Source organism: Corythoichthys intestinalis, chromosome 15 (genome assembly GCF_030265065.1).
Source record: "Corythoichthys intestinalis isolate RoL2023-P3 chromosome 15, ASM3026506v1, whole genome shotgun sequence".
Lineage (NCBI taxonomy): Eukaryota > Metazoa > Chordata > Actinopteri > Syngnathiformes > Syngnathidae > Corythoichthys > Corythoichthys intestinalis.
The window spans coordinates 20,101,143-20,117,231 of record NC_080409.1 but is presented as its reverse complement, the minus strand read 5'-3'; the positions used below and the strand labels follow the sequence as shown (position 1 = coordinate 20,117,231).

The following is a 16,089-nucleotide window of genomic DNA, read 5'->3' as shown; positions in this document are numbered from 1 at the left end:
CGAATCGCTTACTTACCGTAGATAAGAACTTGAAAATGTGTTTTTTTCAGTGTCAATGTTGTTAAAGTCATGGATTGAACTGTAGGCAGAAATTAGCAACTTCAACTTTGTACATAGTATTAATGTTACAAATTTATTTTATATCATCTCTACTAGTATAAAAATGAACCCCTTTAAGGGACAGTTGTCATTCTAGTGGACAGCTATTCAAAAGTAGACACTTAAGACCTTTAAATCTTTTTTGGGAAAGTAAGTATTTTTGGTCATTAAAAAAAAAAAAAACTTAAGTATTAGCACCTTTAACAACATTAATCATGACTGTATTTTCATGTTATTTATAAAATATAATTATGAAAAAAAAAATTCATGGTGTTTCACTCATTACCAGTGGGCTAGAACGGTCCGGAACACCGTTCTGGTGTAAGATTCAGGGCCTGAACAGTGCTTTGATCACGAAAATATGATGGCAACTGTCAAAACCCTATGATGAAAAAGAAAAAAAAAAACTGCTAGGCTGCCAAACATGCATCTCATCTCCAAAAAGAAAACAATCTAACAACATCAGATTTACATACACAAGTGTTAACAACAAGCATACTAAAATGCTTGTGTAGCGTCATCCGTTTCCACGGATAATTATTACTTGTTTATTCCACGGATGGCACGAAGCTTTCCTCAGCTGCTGCAGTTATCTAAGTCTGACGAGTCATGTCGATGTTTGCAGAAAAGCAAACTGTCTTAGACTCAGTTGTCAATTGGCTTACATACTGACATGTGATCAGCAGAGATAGTTAGCTCTAATTGGCTCAAATGCACGTTTTCTGGAACAGAAAAAAAAAGAAAAAAGAACAAGCTCAAGCTTATTGAATTGATGCGATAAAAAAGGGCAATGCAACAGAAAATTCGTCAGATCTTTATGAGAAAGGAAAGAGTTGAAGAGGGTTATTTATTTTATTTGCTCTGATAGGGATATTCAGAAGACTACCCTACCCTACCCTACCCTATTGTATCGTACCATACCATATTGTACCAAACTGTACCAAGCCGTGCCATACCGTACCGAAACGAACCGCACCGCACTGGACTTATTTTTGTTCATTTATGTTAGCCTACTTATTTAAAAATAAGCATAAAAATTAAATAAAAAATAAACAAATGATAATTATTTTTAAAAATTCTCTCTCCGTGGTGACCTTCATGTCAGAGAATTCCGGCAAGAAACTCTAGCCACGTTCACCCCTGCTCATTGCATGCCGTGGACGGCAATAGACGTCCAATTCATTTAAAGTGGGAGGAGTGGCCGTGAATGCTCATTATTTAGTGACATTAACGATGCTAGAAGTCCAATCCATTTTGACTGGGAGGAGCGAATGAACGCCGTCAATGGCAGCCAATGAGCTCATTTGGTGCCCTGTAAGCTATTACCTCTGGACTGGGCAACAGAAAATCTTGTTTGATGGAGGACCAACCTAACATAACCTGGCCCCTCCCGCTTCGTCCACAGTGACCACAGTGTTTACCCCACATAAACAAGCCGACTGGCCCCCCAGATTCGAGGTGGCGCTCTGCTACCATCACAGCCAAGAGTCTCTGAGTAATTCCCACATCCAGAGTGACATGATCAGCCAATTAAGTGCATGAGTGAGACAGGAAATTTGCACCGTCAGGTAGCTATGGCATGGACTTTAAAGTGTAGCCGTCACCCTGTTAGAAGATTGGTGCCAAACCTCAGCAGGAAGCTTGCCCTCTGAGGCCAACGCTACCAAACTAGTCCTTTAAACAAGACACTATTTATATAATATGTCAATGGCCGCCATAAAGTTTATTTGTTATTGTCCCTGTAAGCTTCTCTTGTGGTTACCCTTTCTTTTTTACCCTGAAACAAATACTTATAAATGAAAATGTTTCAAGAAAAACAATGTAAAAAAAAAAAAAAAATGAATAGAAAGAAAAGGAGAAGTGAGAGCAAGTTGTATTTTACAGGCCTGTATTGTTTGTGTAAGTTGTAATTTCACATCAGAGTAAGGGTGAGTTTTACGTTTCAGCAATTACAGAAACTACATGTGCACCATGAACGGTCTCTATTGAGTCTGGGGGAAAGAGGAAGTGCGAGGGGGGGTGACAAGCCCTCTAAAAGAACTTCAAAATTTTCAGCCCATGTGTTTGTTTTTGCTCACGTTATAAGTGAGGGCTCAAAAGACGTATCAAATGTCCAACATAGCTGAGCCAAGGCCATCTCCAGCACGCTCTCTTTTCTCTCTCTCCTCGTTGGCGTCTTTCTTTCTCGCTGGCTCGCGCTCTTGCATTCTCTCGCTGTTGAGACGCCTAAGGCCTAAGTGAAACAGGAAGCCAGCACAAGGGCCCACATTCACTGTTTTTCAATGACACAGTTCATTGCGCGTCATATCTACGAGGCATCGCAGGATCCGAGTCACGAGGACAGATGCCATTTTGGCTCCGATATCTTCCCGGTCAGTGCCCATAAACCTCAAAATTCTGTTTATTTGTGTCCTCCTCAAAACTACACATGCACCACCAAAATCGGCTATTAGCGGTGCAGCCTCTTCGTTCCTATATCAGCCCCCCAGCCTCACCCACTCCTTCAGCTCCACCCAGGGGTGGGCCTTTTTATTAACAGGGGTAATCTGTGCTTCTGGTATTGATGTTGTCTGCTGGCCAATCAAAATATTTGAAGGAAATGTTTATTTTCTTGAGCAAATCACACCAGCTGCTTGCAAGCCCATCTGAATAAGGCCATTTATATGTAAGAATTTGCCATTGTGAGCTATAGTGCAGGACCTCTCAGGAACTGAGTGCTGATTTGGTCCTTTGGAAAGGAAGTAAAAGGGAAGCGCGGATCTAACACATGCTGAGCCCAATGTGGTGAACATCATGCTCCATCCCTTCCTTGGGTTAGGAATCTGTATTTGCCCTAATTGACACAGCAGCAGGTTTACTCGCTTGCTGCAGCTGATTGCAGATTCTTCATTTCACCGAGATATTTTCATGGAACTAGTGTTCCATTCTACATACGAGTTTCGGTATTGATAATACATACAAATATCGGTATCGGTATCGGTACCGATACGACACTAAACTATAAGCAATAATGTTGTACTTTTCGAGATCTAATTTCTGACCACTGGTCACCCTGCCCAAGGTGCCCGCCAGTTATGCAAGCCACTGTAAAATAAGGAGCACTTGTCGCCCTTTCTATGATGATGATGATTGACATCGAATCGTGCGGTGTCCAATCATCCTTCCGCTGTGAATTTAATGAGTTGATCACGAGTAGACATCCAATGCATTTGAAGCGGAAGTGTGGCATCAAATGGATTGGACATCAAGCGCTGTCAATGACGGCCAATATGATAAAGAATAAAATGTGTTCTTTCTCTGGACAAGATATACCCTTCCACTACTTATCACAACTATACGCCCAATCCATTTGAAGCAGGCGGGGTGGCAACAAATGAATCTTCGTTCATTCACTTTCAGCCTTCCCACTTCAAATGTATAGGATGACTACCAAGAGTATGCAGTAATTTCGTATTATAAGAAAACTAAACTAAAAAAAAAAAAAAAATGTGGTATTGATACAGCCAGGTATCATGAGCCAAAAAAATTGTATCGCTCTAACCCTACATGGAATCAATTTTTTTAAAAAACAGTTTGGGGAAGGTAGTTTCTGTTCCAGCATGAGTGTGCCTGAGAACACAAAGGTCCCTAAACACACGCTTTTTTGAGTGTAAAATAACTTTCAATTCAACACGATCAAACATCTCTGAGATGGATTGAAGCAGAGATGGTGAGCAAGGACCTCTGATCCAACATCAATGAACTCTGACCTCACAAATGCTCTTCTTCATTAACGGAGAACATTTCCCACTGGCACACTCGCAAATCTTACATAAATTCTCTCAAGGGACAGCAGCTCCACCTTTTTCACTGCCTGTTATTGTCGTGGCCCAACACTTTTTCCAGATACTGTAGTCGTGTATCAATTGGATATCAAAGGTGACTGGTCGTTCCATGTGTTGAGTTTCCTCAGAGCTCAGTGGTGCTGGCTGACCTGAATCAAGTGCATCATTTCAGACCAAGAGCAAACAGAGCCTGTTTGTGTCAGCCCTTTTGCGGTGTGGCCGTTGAGTGCGAAGCAGGGTCCCACGCGCTGGGCCAGCGGGTCCTCGAATTGAGCTTGCTTCTTGACAGCTTTACTGGCTGAGCTGCTGCTGCCTTTCACAAGTTTCCACTGCCCCACCATTGTCTCACCTGCAAGACCCTAAAATATCTGCCAAGCAGCCATCAGGCATGTTTTCTCCAAGACTTCTCTCACTCTAGTGAGAAAATCAGCCGTCACTGCCCACTGCTCAGTCAGCAGAGCCCAGCCTGTGAGTGGAAGACACATCTCCAAACCGCTACATGCCAAGACTGTTTGACAGGTCCACCTTGAAGGTCCCAGACTGAGCTTTATTTATATTTCTTTGGTGTTGACTTCCTCACCTCGCGCATACTGTACAACACCTACGTACACATTGTTCTGCAAACCACAAAATACTGAAATTATGATTTACTGCATGTCATTTTCATGTTGATGCCAATTTTATCTTTCAGCAGCTCTGTGGCAAGATCAGATGGACCCTCCTTCTCTGAAGACATGCAAGGTGGAAGAGGACCTCAGACCATGGCCAGGTAAGAACTCAGCAATATTACTTCCCATATCGGTGTTTTCAAATGTACATATTGTGTACGTATACAGTAAGTAAGCACACATACAGTTTTTATTCATCATGAGGCTGGACTAAAGTAGAAAGGTGAGTTAAGGTTAGTGCTCGGTGCCTGGAAACACTGTTTGCACAGCCCAGAAGCATCTCTTATAAAAGCAGAGATTTTAAAATAAATTTGTATTCCATTTTAATTTGAAAAGCAAAAGAATAATCATGAATTATAGTCGAGACTGGAATGGCGGGCACAACACAGGGTGTGCCATTCTGACAATTTTGGAGTCTGTTTCATTTTGCCCGTAGGGCCCTTGAGCAGCCCGGAACATTCCTAGGACGCCACCACCCTGCTTGACTTTCTTCATCTTCATCGTTCCCGCCCACTCCTTCTTTCCTTCATTTTGTTTCTTGGCAGTTTGGATTTTCAAAGTTGTGTCAAAAAGCCCTCGTATTCTCCTATTTGTCCTCGACCCACCACAAACCACCACGCCACACACTGAGTCATCTGGTTTTACGAGGGCGCACGCAAAACAGGATTAGAGTGACTTCAACCTTGGCCCACTAACTTGGCTATACTTTAGTTGATCAATTGAAAAAAAAAAAAAGAGGCAGTGATTAATGAAAAACAATTGTTTAATTGTTTGTCAAATGAGAATACAGACACAAATAATAGTTTTATATGTACGCTGTGTCTAGTTTACAGGGTGTTTTCAGAAATAGAAAAAAAGATTAAAGGAACTGAAAAAAAACCGAAATTGAGAACATCCCCCTTCATTGTCACATCAGCTTTGACTCTTCCTTAACCCCTTGATGCCTAAATTTATATTTGATAAATACTGTATACATAAAACTTTGGATGAATACATAAGTCAGAAAAAATAGTATTAATACAACTATACTAATATGAAAAATATATATTTTTATGTGTACTTTATATATACATTTAAGTATATCCTGACCATCGTTAGCTGGGATAGGCGCCAGCACCCCTAAGAACCTCATGGGGATAAGCGGCTCAAAAATTTAATGAATGAATATGTTTAATGTAAATTCAGGCATCAAGGGGTTAATCTATAAAATCAACATGTTGGAAATAAAAAATGAAAGCTCCTTTGGGCTGCGTTAAGACCACTTAAATAAGATAAAAATGAAAGCTGGGGAGAAGGGGGTAAACCTCGGTTCACTACATTTCTTACAGTTTAATTAATGTTTACAGTAGGAAACATCCAGGAGGATATATCTCTCAAAGCAGCTTCCTCCTCGAGTTCGAGAAATTCGCACAGATTAATGTTATGCTAACTGATGCAGGTTGCACTCCGGTAGAAAAAATAGTGGTGTGTTCCACACCTTCACAACATTGACGTTTTTACATTACTTACAGTGGCTGCTGCTGGCGTACATAAACTTCTAATACCCCTCGTCTTCAAAGGGGGCTGGGGAGTGAATGAGTGTGTGTGTAGGGGTCAAGTCATCAGCCAATCAAGCGTGCGTTTGTGGGGGGGGGGGTTGACTGGCACATTCAGCATTCAGGGTGAATGTATGTCTGAATAATGAAAGTACTGTAATTCACTAAATAATGGTAGGGCCAATTCTATCCTTACAACATATGGAAAGACAATCTAAAATTACCTACAATGTATCACAAAAGTGAGTACACCCCTTGCATTTCTGCAGATATTTAAGTATACAACGCTGACAAAATGACACTTTGAGACAATGAAAAGTAGTCTGTCTGCAGCTTATATAATGGAGTTAATTTATTTTCTCCTCAAAATAACTAAAATATAGCCATTAATATCTAAACCCCTGGCAACAAAAGGAGTACAGCCCCATGAAAAAAACTTACATCCCTTAATGTCCAAATTGAGTACTGCTTGTCATTTTCCCTCCAAAATGTCATGTGACCGCCCGTCTCATCAGACCATAGGACATGCTTCCAGTAATCCATGTTCTAGGTTTTCAGCAAACTGTTTGCGGGCTTTCTTGTGTACCATCTTCAGAAGAGGCTTCCTCCTAGGGTGACAGCCATGCACACCAATTTGATGTAGAGTGTGGCGTATAGTCTGAGCACTAACAGGCTGACCCCCCACCTCTTCAATCTCTGCAGCAATGCTGACAGCACTCCTGTAACGAGTCACATGACATTTTGGAGGGAAAATGACAAGCAGTACTCAATTTGGACATTTAGGGATGTACGTTTTTTCATAGGGGTGTACTCACTTTTGTTGCCAGTGGGTTAAGATATAAATGGCTATATTTTGAGTTATTTTGAGGGGAAAATAAATTAACTCTATTATATAAACTGCACACAGACTACTTTTCATTGTGTCAAAGTGTCATTTTGTCAGAGTTGTCCCATGAAAAGATATACTTGAATATCTGCAGAAATGTGAGGGGTGTACTCACTTTTGTGATACATACAAATAAGGTGCTTAAGAGTTAGTGGGGACAATTTGAGTATCCTGAAAAGTTGGTAGTGTTATGTCCCTACTGTCCCTATGCAAACCTACGCCCTTGAATTGAAGGTCAACATAAGGGGGTATAAAACAAGCCCTGTATTAATTATACCTTGCGTCTGTTGTGTGTCACAAACAGGGCACATTCAAAATTGTTTGCGCTAGCCGATGGAGCACAGTGCTATACAGGAGAGATGACAATCATTTGCATTCAACATTATGCATTCGCCTCAAAGCATTCAAACTTGAATAAACAATTAGATATCATTTGTGTTTACTTAGGTCTCCTCCTGTTCCTTGCTAGCACAGCCGAAGCTCTGCGGCAGCACGATGTCACACCCAGTTATCAGCATTAATTGCATGCATTATGGCTTACAAGTTTCAAGCTACCCAAACCAGTTAATCAAAGGGAACCTGTTAACCTCTGACAGGAGGTTGGGCCTACAGTACTTAAATAAAACTTCAGTACAGAACAGAAGTTTGCCATTGTAAGTCAGGAAGGTATGAGGAAAAAAGATCAGAAAATCATTCCCGTTCCACTCCCATTTCTTTCCCTTAACTAATTTGCTTGAGGCAACATTGCTTGTGTACTGGCCGTCACAGTTTGCATCAAGCCTATGTAAACATTTCACAGGTGAGCACCTGGATTTGCATCATCTCTTTACTAACCATCTCACGCATGCACAGTCGCACACGCAAAATTGCGGACAATCCCGCAGAGATGTGGTCGTTTCAAGCTTGCCCTTGTGTTAACAAGAGAAAAATCCGTTTTCCCCATAAGCAAATGAGTCAAACCTCCTGTTCAATCTAGGTTACACGCTTCACCGTGGACTAGTGGTCTTTTTGAGCTAAGCAAAAAGAGAGGCGGAGGACTCCACCCCAAAATTAAATAAGTGTGTGCCGCTATGCTTCAGAGGGAGAGGAGGAAAAAAGTGCAACGGAACACTGTGTTCTTATGTGTATATATATAAAAAAGTTCTGGTTCCCTGCTAGTTGCTTTGTAGCCTGTGAACATCACAGACTTTGGACTGTGCCAAGCGAGCCCTCTGGGGTCCATCTCCTCTCCTGTCCTTGCAAACACATTTCAGATGAGCCTAATGGAGATCATGTGTGGTTTGGGGATGCAGAGGTTACAAGCAGCTACTACTAGTGTCGATTTTTCTCTGCCAGCGATACACCACAGTTACCACAGCCACAACAGCGAAGCCTGTACTTATGATGGGTGGGGGCAGGAAAGTATGCACCGTGGTTTAGAGAGAGAAAAACCAGACTGCAAAAGTTTGCTTGGCCATTCCAAAACAGTTTATGTAGCCCCTTCCTCTAGAGGGAGCTAATGTACTACTGAGCGTTTTGGGTGGTAGCAAGCTCCACTTGGTCAGGAGCCAAGAGCTTTGAGAATGCACAACCCCATTAAGATGTTGTGATACGCGTCCTGTCGAGTTTCCCCTGAAAGAACACAGTAGTCGATCCCCACCGCAGTTTAGCCAACACGTTTCCACCAACTCCAATCACTGGGATCATGTGCGGGGCGGGCCGCGCCGCCACCCCACGGCACAGGCCGCCGAACCCCTCCTTTCTCTGCAGTACTGCACCCTGAGACCTAAAAATAGCACCGACGCGGGAAGATGAAGAGAGACAGACAGAGAGAAAAAGACAGACAGAGTTCTTTTGGGAGTCCGGTAGGAATTAGTGGGCCGACTCCACTTCACCCGAATCAACAGCAGCTGAAGGCTCGAATTTTCCTTGCGTGAAATAAGATATGAGCTCCAGCGCCTGGTAGACTCTGGAAAAAGAAACAGCCCCCACCATCACAGGGCTCCAACACCCCAAAAGAAGGCAGAAAAAGAATACAGCAGGACCAATGGAAAGCGCAAAGGAATATTTTTTTAACTTGAAAATGGACCCCAGTTCTCCAGACATAGGGAAAAGACATTTGAACAAGACTGTGGCACGCAAGTGTGGCATTTTCCCCCCTCGGGGCTGTAGCATGCAACTGCTTGCTTCACTGATACAAGATCCCTTTTTTCTGCCATCCAAATCCATATTTTACACTTGCAGTCATGTGGCCATGTTGGACACATGAAAGCCACAAGCAACTAAACAAATGGACTGACGCACCTACGTGCATGCGTGTGCGCACGTGTGCGTGTATGTGTGTGTGCGTAAGCAGCAGGTGTCATCAGGTATGAGGAACTCTATTATGAGCGTCAACTGGATTCAGGGCGTTTACAGTTATGGCTTTTGGCCATATTGCCTCCATCCAAAATTTGTCAGTGTTCTGCAGTGTGAAAAATTAACACACTCAACTAGTCAGGCGAAGCCAAGTGCTTCAGCTGCATGTAGCTACACCAGTTGAGTTCAATCACATCTGAGCTAAGGATGGAAGTTTGATATGGTTTTACCCTATAGGAGACAGGCTCGAGTATTCACTCAAGTCGAGGTCAACGAAGGACACATCTGACAGGTCCTGGGTTGTGAGGCGAAGTAATTGAAATAATAGTTCAAATGCTTTCTCTGTTCTGGGTCTTTCCCTTTCCCTTTGCCTTTGTTGTCTTCGTGTCTGCCTCTTGAGTAGGATTCATGATGACTTACACAACAACTGTCCAACAGTTCGTCTGTGTTTGTACAAAGCATCTGTCGGAGCTGACAAAGCCTCTTTTCATTGCTCTGGCAAAGACAGAATCCTTTATGTTGCTGTGTTTTTGGAAGTGCGATAGGTGCTGTATTGAGGGATTCTCATGATCAGCCATTTTCGAGAGGCTGTGGGAATATGAAGACAATTATTATTAAAACTGGCAAGAATAGTTCTCTCACTGAGAAGCATACAGCATATCCTTGAAAATCACAAGACAATGGTTCTATGAGAAACATGTTTTGATAATAGACTTCACTATTAGCTGATGGGACATGGGGCTTGGGGCCAATCCATAGGGGGCCTATTTTCAAATACTTAAAATTCAATTATTTTTAAAACCAAAGCCGCTAGCGACCTAAAACCAAAACCGGCACCTCCCTTAGGCATATATGAGTCCCCATGAGCATCGCCATTTTTAAAAAAAGTAATTCCCTAATAAAATCCCGATTAATAATTGTTTTATACAATTATAATAAAATTTAAAAAGGCCATAAAATTCTCAAATTTCACGCTAGATGCACAAAAATCACCAAACGCAGAAATAATCACCTATATTTTCAGAATCAATAGCAATGTTTAACATATAATCTAAGTGTTTGCCCAAAATAGCAACTTAATTTTTATGTATTTCGTTTTCAACTGCTAATAAATCACTCAAATTTTCACATCAGAAACTTAATACTTGAGGAAACCATTCAGAATCATCTTAATTTTACTCAACAAAAGGAAAAAAATTGCATTTTTCTATATACAATCACAACTTATTTAGGTTGAATTCCGATGTTACTATTGTTTCAGCGCAGAGGCACGTCTTGCCGGCTATCTGGCCCTCATCCTTTTTAGATTGAAATTTTACATAAAATAAAACACGTAAAGGGCGAATATTTTTTGTAGAGGCGCAGAAATATCTAAATTACTACTTTTTTGCCAAAAAACGGGCAATTGGCCAAAAATTACCTGATCATTTGAATGTAAACTAACGCTACTGTGTATGGATACAACATGGCGGCCATCACAAAACAGAGCATTTTAAGTTTAAAATCCTTGTAAATAAATGCGTACATCACCGAAATTTCTATAGATATGCACATAGAACGGTCTACATTCTTGGTTAAGAGCAAATAAACAGGCAGTTATCATTCATTTTACGTAAATATTTCCAGCTAAAATTACAGATTGTGTAATCCAATGTGGCGGCTGTCACAAAACAAAGAGCTTTTTAAGTTGAAAGTGCATAGATGGGGCTCTTTTATATAATAATTACCCTGAATCTTCGACCAAATCACTCTTGAGACAATCCTGCCTGCTTGTATGGAGTAAAAAATTCATCCTGTTCCCACCTAAATCCGGCGTTTGAACGCAGCGTGTGTTTGACTTTATAACAGTGAAAGCCAACTCAATTCTGCCTGAGTCGGCCCCAAACGGGAAGGCGTGGCCCAATGTTTGTGGGAGCAGTCTTGTCAATTAATGGTGAAGTCTATGATGCAGTTTAAGAAAGCCTCAATCTTAGCTAGCGTTTTCCATAATGTCCTTTTTGGTAGTGTTTGTGTGTGAACAAAAAATCCATACATTGCTTTTTCAAAACCTAATTTGTGTGCATGCAAAATGCTCTTCTCTCTCTTTTCTGAATGGTTTTTCACCCTCCAACTTTTGTTTCTGCCAACAGGGACAACTGATCTATTCCAACAGAGGACCACCTTCCCATCTCCACTGACTGATCCACGCTTCTCAGACCCCCGCATACATTACCCAGGAGCCTTCCCTTACTCCACCAACACTTCCAGCACCGGCATCAGCGGCCTTAGCATGTCGGCTCCAACTAGATACCACACCTACCTGCCGCCTCCCTACTCAAACAACCAGAGCCAGAACTTCCAATCCAACTCCTACTTGTATTACGGCACAGGATCTGGGTCCTACCAGTTCTCCATGGTGGCAAACGCCGGGGGCGAGCGCTCCCCCACCCGTCTCCTCTCCTGCTCGGGGGCCTCGGGCACCGGTGGCACAAACAGTCTGATGAACCCTGGCCTGAACGCCCAGAGCGAGGGCGTCGAGGCTGATGGCAGTCACAGCAATTCCCCCACGGCCATGAGCGCCTCGGGCCGCCTCGATGAATCCGTCTGGAGACCTTACTGATCGGCTCGGAACCCGGGGATGCTGGAAGGCTGTAAAAGTGAAGAGAATGATGAACAAAATCCCGAACACTGAAAGAAAAGAAACAAAAAAAAAAGAGATAAATGCATGTTTGTCTTTTATTTCCGTAGCACTCGCTTCATAAGACTTTCCGCATTTTGTAAACCCTGCCTGAATTTTTGCACTGCGCTAAGACATGTACCCTTTAAGGCTACGATATGAGCTGAACAAAGCCATTTTGCTAACAGCCGACGGTGGTCAGACTCTTCAGACTGAGTCAGCTCTCATGAGGGTGGAGGAGAGTAACCAGACAGAATGTTTGCCCCATGAGTGACTCAGACATCCCTCCGAGGCTTGGCAACACTGCTGTTGCAATCAGTCCTTCTAAGCTTCCATTTTGGATTATGCAAAAACATGATGTCAAATATTTTACAAAAACATCCTCTGGTTGCATCCTGAGCATCTTCATATGCTCACATGACCTTAATTTATTATCCAAATGGACACCTTGGCTGCCATGAAGCTGTACGCAACTAAGCTTCAACACAATAGACGTCCTCTGCTGTGACATCAGTCAAACATGTTCGAACGGGACAGCGAACAATATATTTGGAGGAATGTATACAGGACAGTTTGCTCTTTTTAGTCCGTGCAAGCCTTTTTATTCAGGCATTTTTTTCCATGAAAGAAAAAAGTCTGGTGTTTTGAAACTGGATGACACGGTTTACTTTTTGATATTTATTTGAGCCAAATTCTGAGGAAATCTGTGTGTATACTCCCGCATCGGTAAAGCATTTTTCTTCATCTTTCCTTTTTCCTTTTTTTTTCTACATATATATATTTTTTACGGTATATGCATATCATGTTTTGTTGTTAAATATACATTTGGAATTCGTGTAATATATTGCAACTAAATTATGAGGAAAAAAACGAAGCTTTAATGTTATTATTTTGTCTTTCCAATGTAGCTTTGATGCACTAAAAATCTTTATTCTGTATGAACCACGCCCACAACTTTCGTAGTGAGAGAGTAAAGCTAAGCCTTTAATCTTTTAAATTGCCCGAATTTGCCTTCTTGCGCTTAATTTAACTCTTTCACTGCTATTGACAGTGACAGACGTCCAATCATGTGGCTCTTTTCATCCTTCCGCTGTGAATGTAAATGAGTTTATTACCAGTAGACGTCCAAGCCATCCAAATAAATTATACGTCTTGCGCCGTAAATGGCTGCCAATTATGGGGCGCCGTTTGTAAAGCAGCACATGCTGAAAATTACGACACCATTTTCTCACATTTAGCGCCACACAGTGTTTAAAATGGTGTGAAATTATTAGTCACTTTTTTTTTTTTTTTTGCACATTTACAACATTATTTAGCAACTTAAATATTTATTTTTAAATAAGAAGTTTTGGACCTGATTGTTTAATCCAGAACTAAATACTTAATTTAATTTTTTTTTTTGCACATTACAACATTATTTAGCAACTTAAATATTTATTTTTAAATAAGAAGTTTTGGACCTGATTGTTTAATCCAGAACTAAATACTTAATTTAAATCTTGAATTTATATCCTATATCTTAAATGTTGAATCAGGAAACGGTCTGAACTAAATATTTAGCTTAATATGCAAATTCACATAACTGGAGACCGGAAGTAACAAAATAAAAGCTGGTGGAGCGGCTCAGACTGTCTGTTTACGTTGCTTGAAAATGAATAAAACCTACTCAACGGTGGCAGTCTGCTCTTGCACATGAGTCATTGTGATGATAACAATATATAAGTAAAATACATATTTAGGAGAAACTATTTAAAGAGTATTTTGTGTGCTCCAGTTTTTATTTTGTTACTTCCGGTCTCCAGTCATGTGAATTTGCATATTTCTGTAAATATTTAGTTCCAACCGTTTCCAGATTTAACATTTAGAAGTTAGGATATAAATTTAAGATTTAAATTTAATATTTAGTTCTGGATTTAAACATTCAGGTCCAAAACTTCGTATTTAAAAATTAATATTTAGGTTGCTAAATAATGTGTTAAATGTGAAAAAAAAAAAAGTCACTCTAAAAATTTCACACCGCGTTTTAAACACTGTGTGGCGCTAAATGTGAGAAAATGTTGTAATTTTCAGAATGTGCGGTTTTACAAACGGCGCCCTATAGCCAATGACTTTAAAACTAAAATGTGTTTTTTCTCTGGCCGAGATGCACACTCCCACCATTTAGTTCATCAATATTAGACATCCAACCTATTTGACCCATTTCTTCTGACTTCAAATGGATTTGACGTCTATCGCTGTCAATTACAGCCAAAGTGTTACGAAGCCATTTGCTTAATTTTTGCACTATTCCAATTATATACCCCCATCCCTGTTTTCTATTCACAAACATTTACAACCCTGCAACATTTGTGCATTTTTGTGTACATATTTGCTGAACACACACATGCAATCGCTTGTAATTTTACCATCCATGTACATACCGACATCGCAGATATGTGTGAGTGTGTTCACACCTCTCCATAGTTAGCCCCGTCATCCTTCAATTGCTAAAGAAGGAAGAAGAGAGAAGTATGACAGGGGGAAGCACAGCGGTGTCTTCTTACCGAGACCAAAGGCAACTATGCCGAAAAAGAAAGCTGTCTCATGGTCAGAGGCCCTTTGTTCTGGATAATCTGTAACAACTTTGAAGCCCTAATGGCTCTCAGTGTTGCTTTTGGACTAATTTACTGATCATTGATGCCAGGGGCTCCTGAATCTGGCACTGTTTCATACGCCCACACGAGATCTTCTGCGTATCAGGTATCAAGCTAAGAGAAGCTCAGCCTTAACTTAAATCATGACTCAAAGTAAGAGAAGAGTGGGCCAAAAAAAAAAAAACAGAAGAAGCTTTTGCACCATGTTATGCAACTTCCTATTCCAATTTTTGGAGTGCTTGTCCCCATTAGGGTTGCTAATGGGGTGGAGCCTTTGGATTTTGACTGGTTACAGGTCAATTACAGCCTTATTCCTCTTACTACTAATTCCTGTCTCCTGGTGCTAGAGAGGAAAAGCACATTCTCTGCGCCTTTACAATATGGTTGAAGACTTTTACTATGAAAAACAAATGCAGCTACAGTGACCCCCCTCCCCAAAATAAGACGCTTTTACATGTGTAAAAAATATTAAACAGTGCCGAAGGTGTGTGCTCAATTTTTTGTCAATTTTCATGTCAAACTAGAAAGCCAAAGTGTACAAGTGAATTGCATTTTAATTTATATTGGATTAAGGGCCACAAACCTACTTGTTTCTTTTCAAAAGAATTTCCTTTTTTTTTTCATTGTACCAAAAACTTGTTTTCTGTTTGTATGCTTAAAGCATGTACATCTGATATGTTAATTTAAAGAATTCCTGTATGTATTAATATCATCCATGTTTCCATATGAGTGCTTGTAAAGTTTGCAGATAATGTAGTTTTTAATAATTGTAATTAAAAACAAATGTGTTACAATTTCTTTCATAATTTATTCACGTGTACTGTATGTGTGAGATGAGAGGATGGATGGATGGATGGATGGATGGATGGATGGATGGATGGATGGATGGATGGATGGATGGATGGATGGATGGATGGATGGATGGATGGATGGATGGATGGATGGATGGATGGATGGATGGATGGATGGATGGATGGATGGATGGATGGATGTAAGAAAAAGGCCCCATATTTCTTGTCAGTCATCTCCAAAAATCAGAAAATTAGATATCGTAATTTCCCGAATGTAACGCGCATTTGTCCTCCCAAAATGCACTTGTAAAATCATGGGTGCACGTTATACACATGTACAGGGATGGAGACAGAAAGATTCATCATGATTCATGTTCCAGTGTCAGCATGGACCAGCACTTTTCTTGAAGAGAACGTGTATAGCGACCATTACGGTATATGACGTCACCATTTTGTTTCGGTAATACCAGGGCCTTAGAAAAAGGGTTACGACACTGATCTATAAAATGTTAGGAGTAAACAATGAACCATGACACCAATTTTAACAATTGTTCAAGAAATATTGTGATTTTCTTTATCAAAGGTAATAAGTTGTTAATGCTATACGTTACACCATGTTGAGGAAAATCATAAAATGTTGTTCCTGTCTTGTAATCATTT

At 40.7% G+C, this 16,089-nt stretch overlaps 1 protein-coding gene across 1 annotated transcript in view; it reads left to right on the top strand.

The window, feature by feature from the left end:
• Nucleotides 1-15,385, top strand: part of runx3 (RUNX family transcription factor 3) — a 47,713-nt gene extending 32,328 nt beyond the window's left edge. Inside the window, exons 5-6 of the mRNA XM_057859666.1 lie at nt 4,615-4,692; nt 11,479-15,385. Of these exons, the coding sequence (XP_057715649.1) occupies nt 4,615-4,692; nt 11,479-11,948 (548 nt within the window). The 3' untranslated portion in view covers nt 11,949-15,385. The remainder of the gene's footprint in view (nt 1-4,614; nt 4,693-11,478) is intronic.
• Nucleotides 15,386-16,089: the final 704 nt, after the last annotated feature.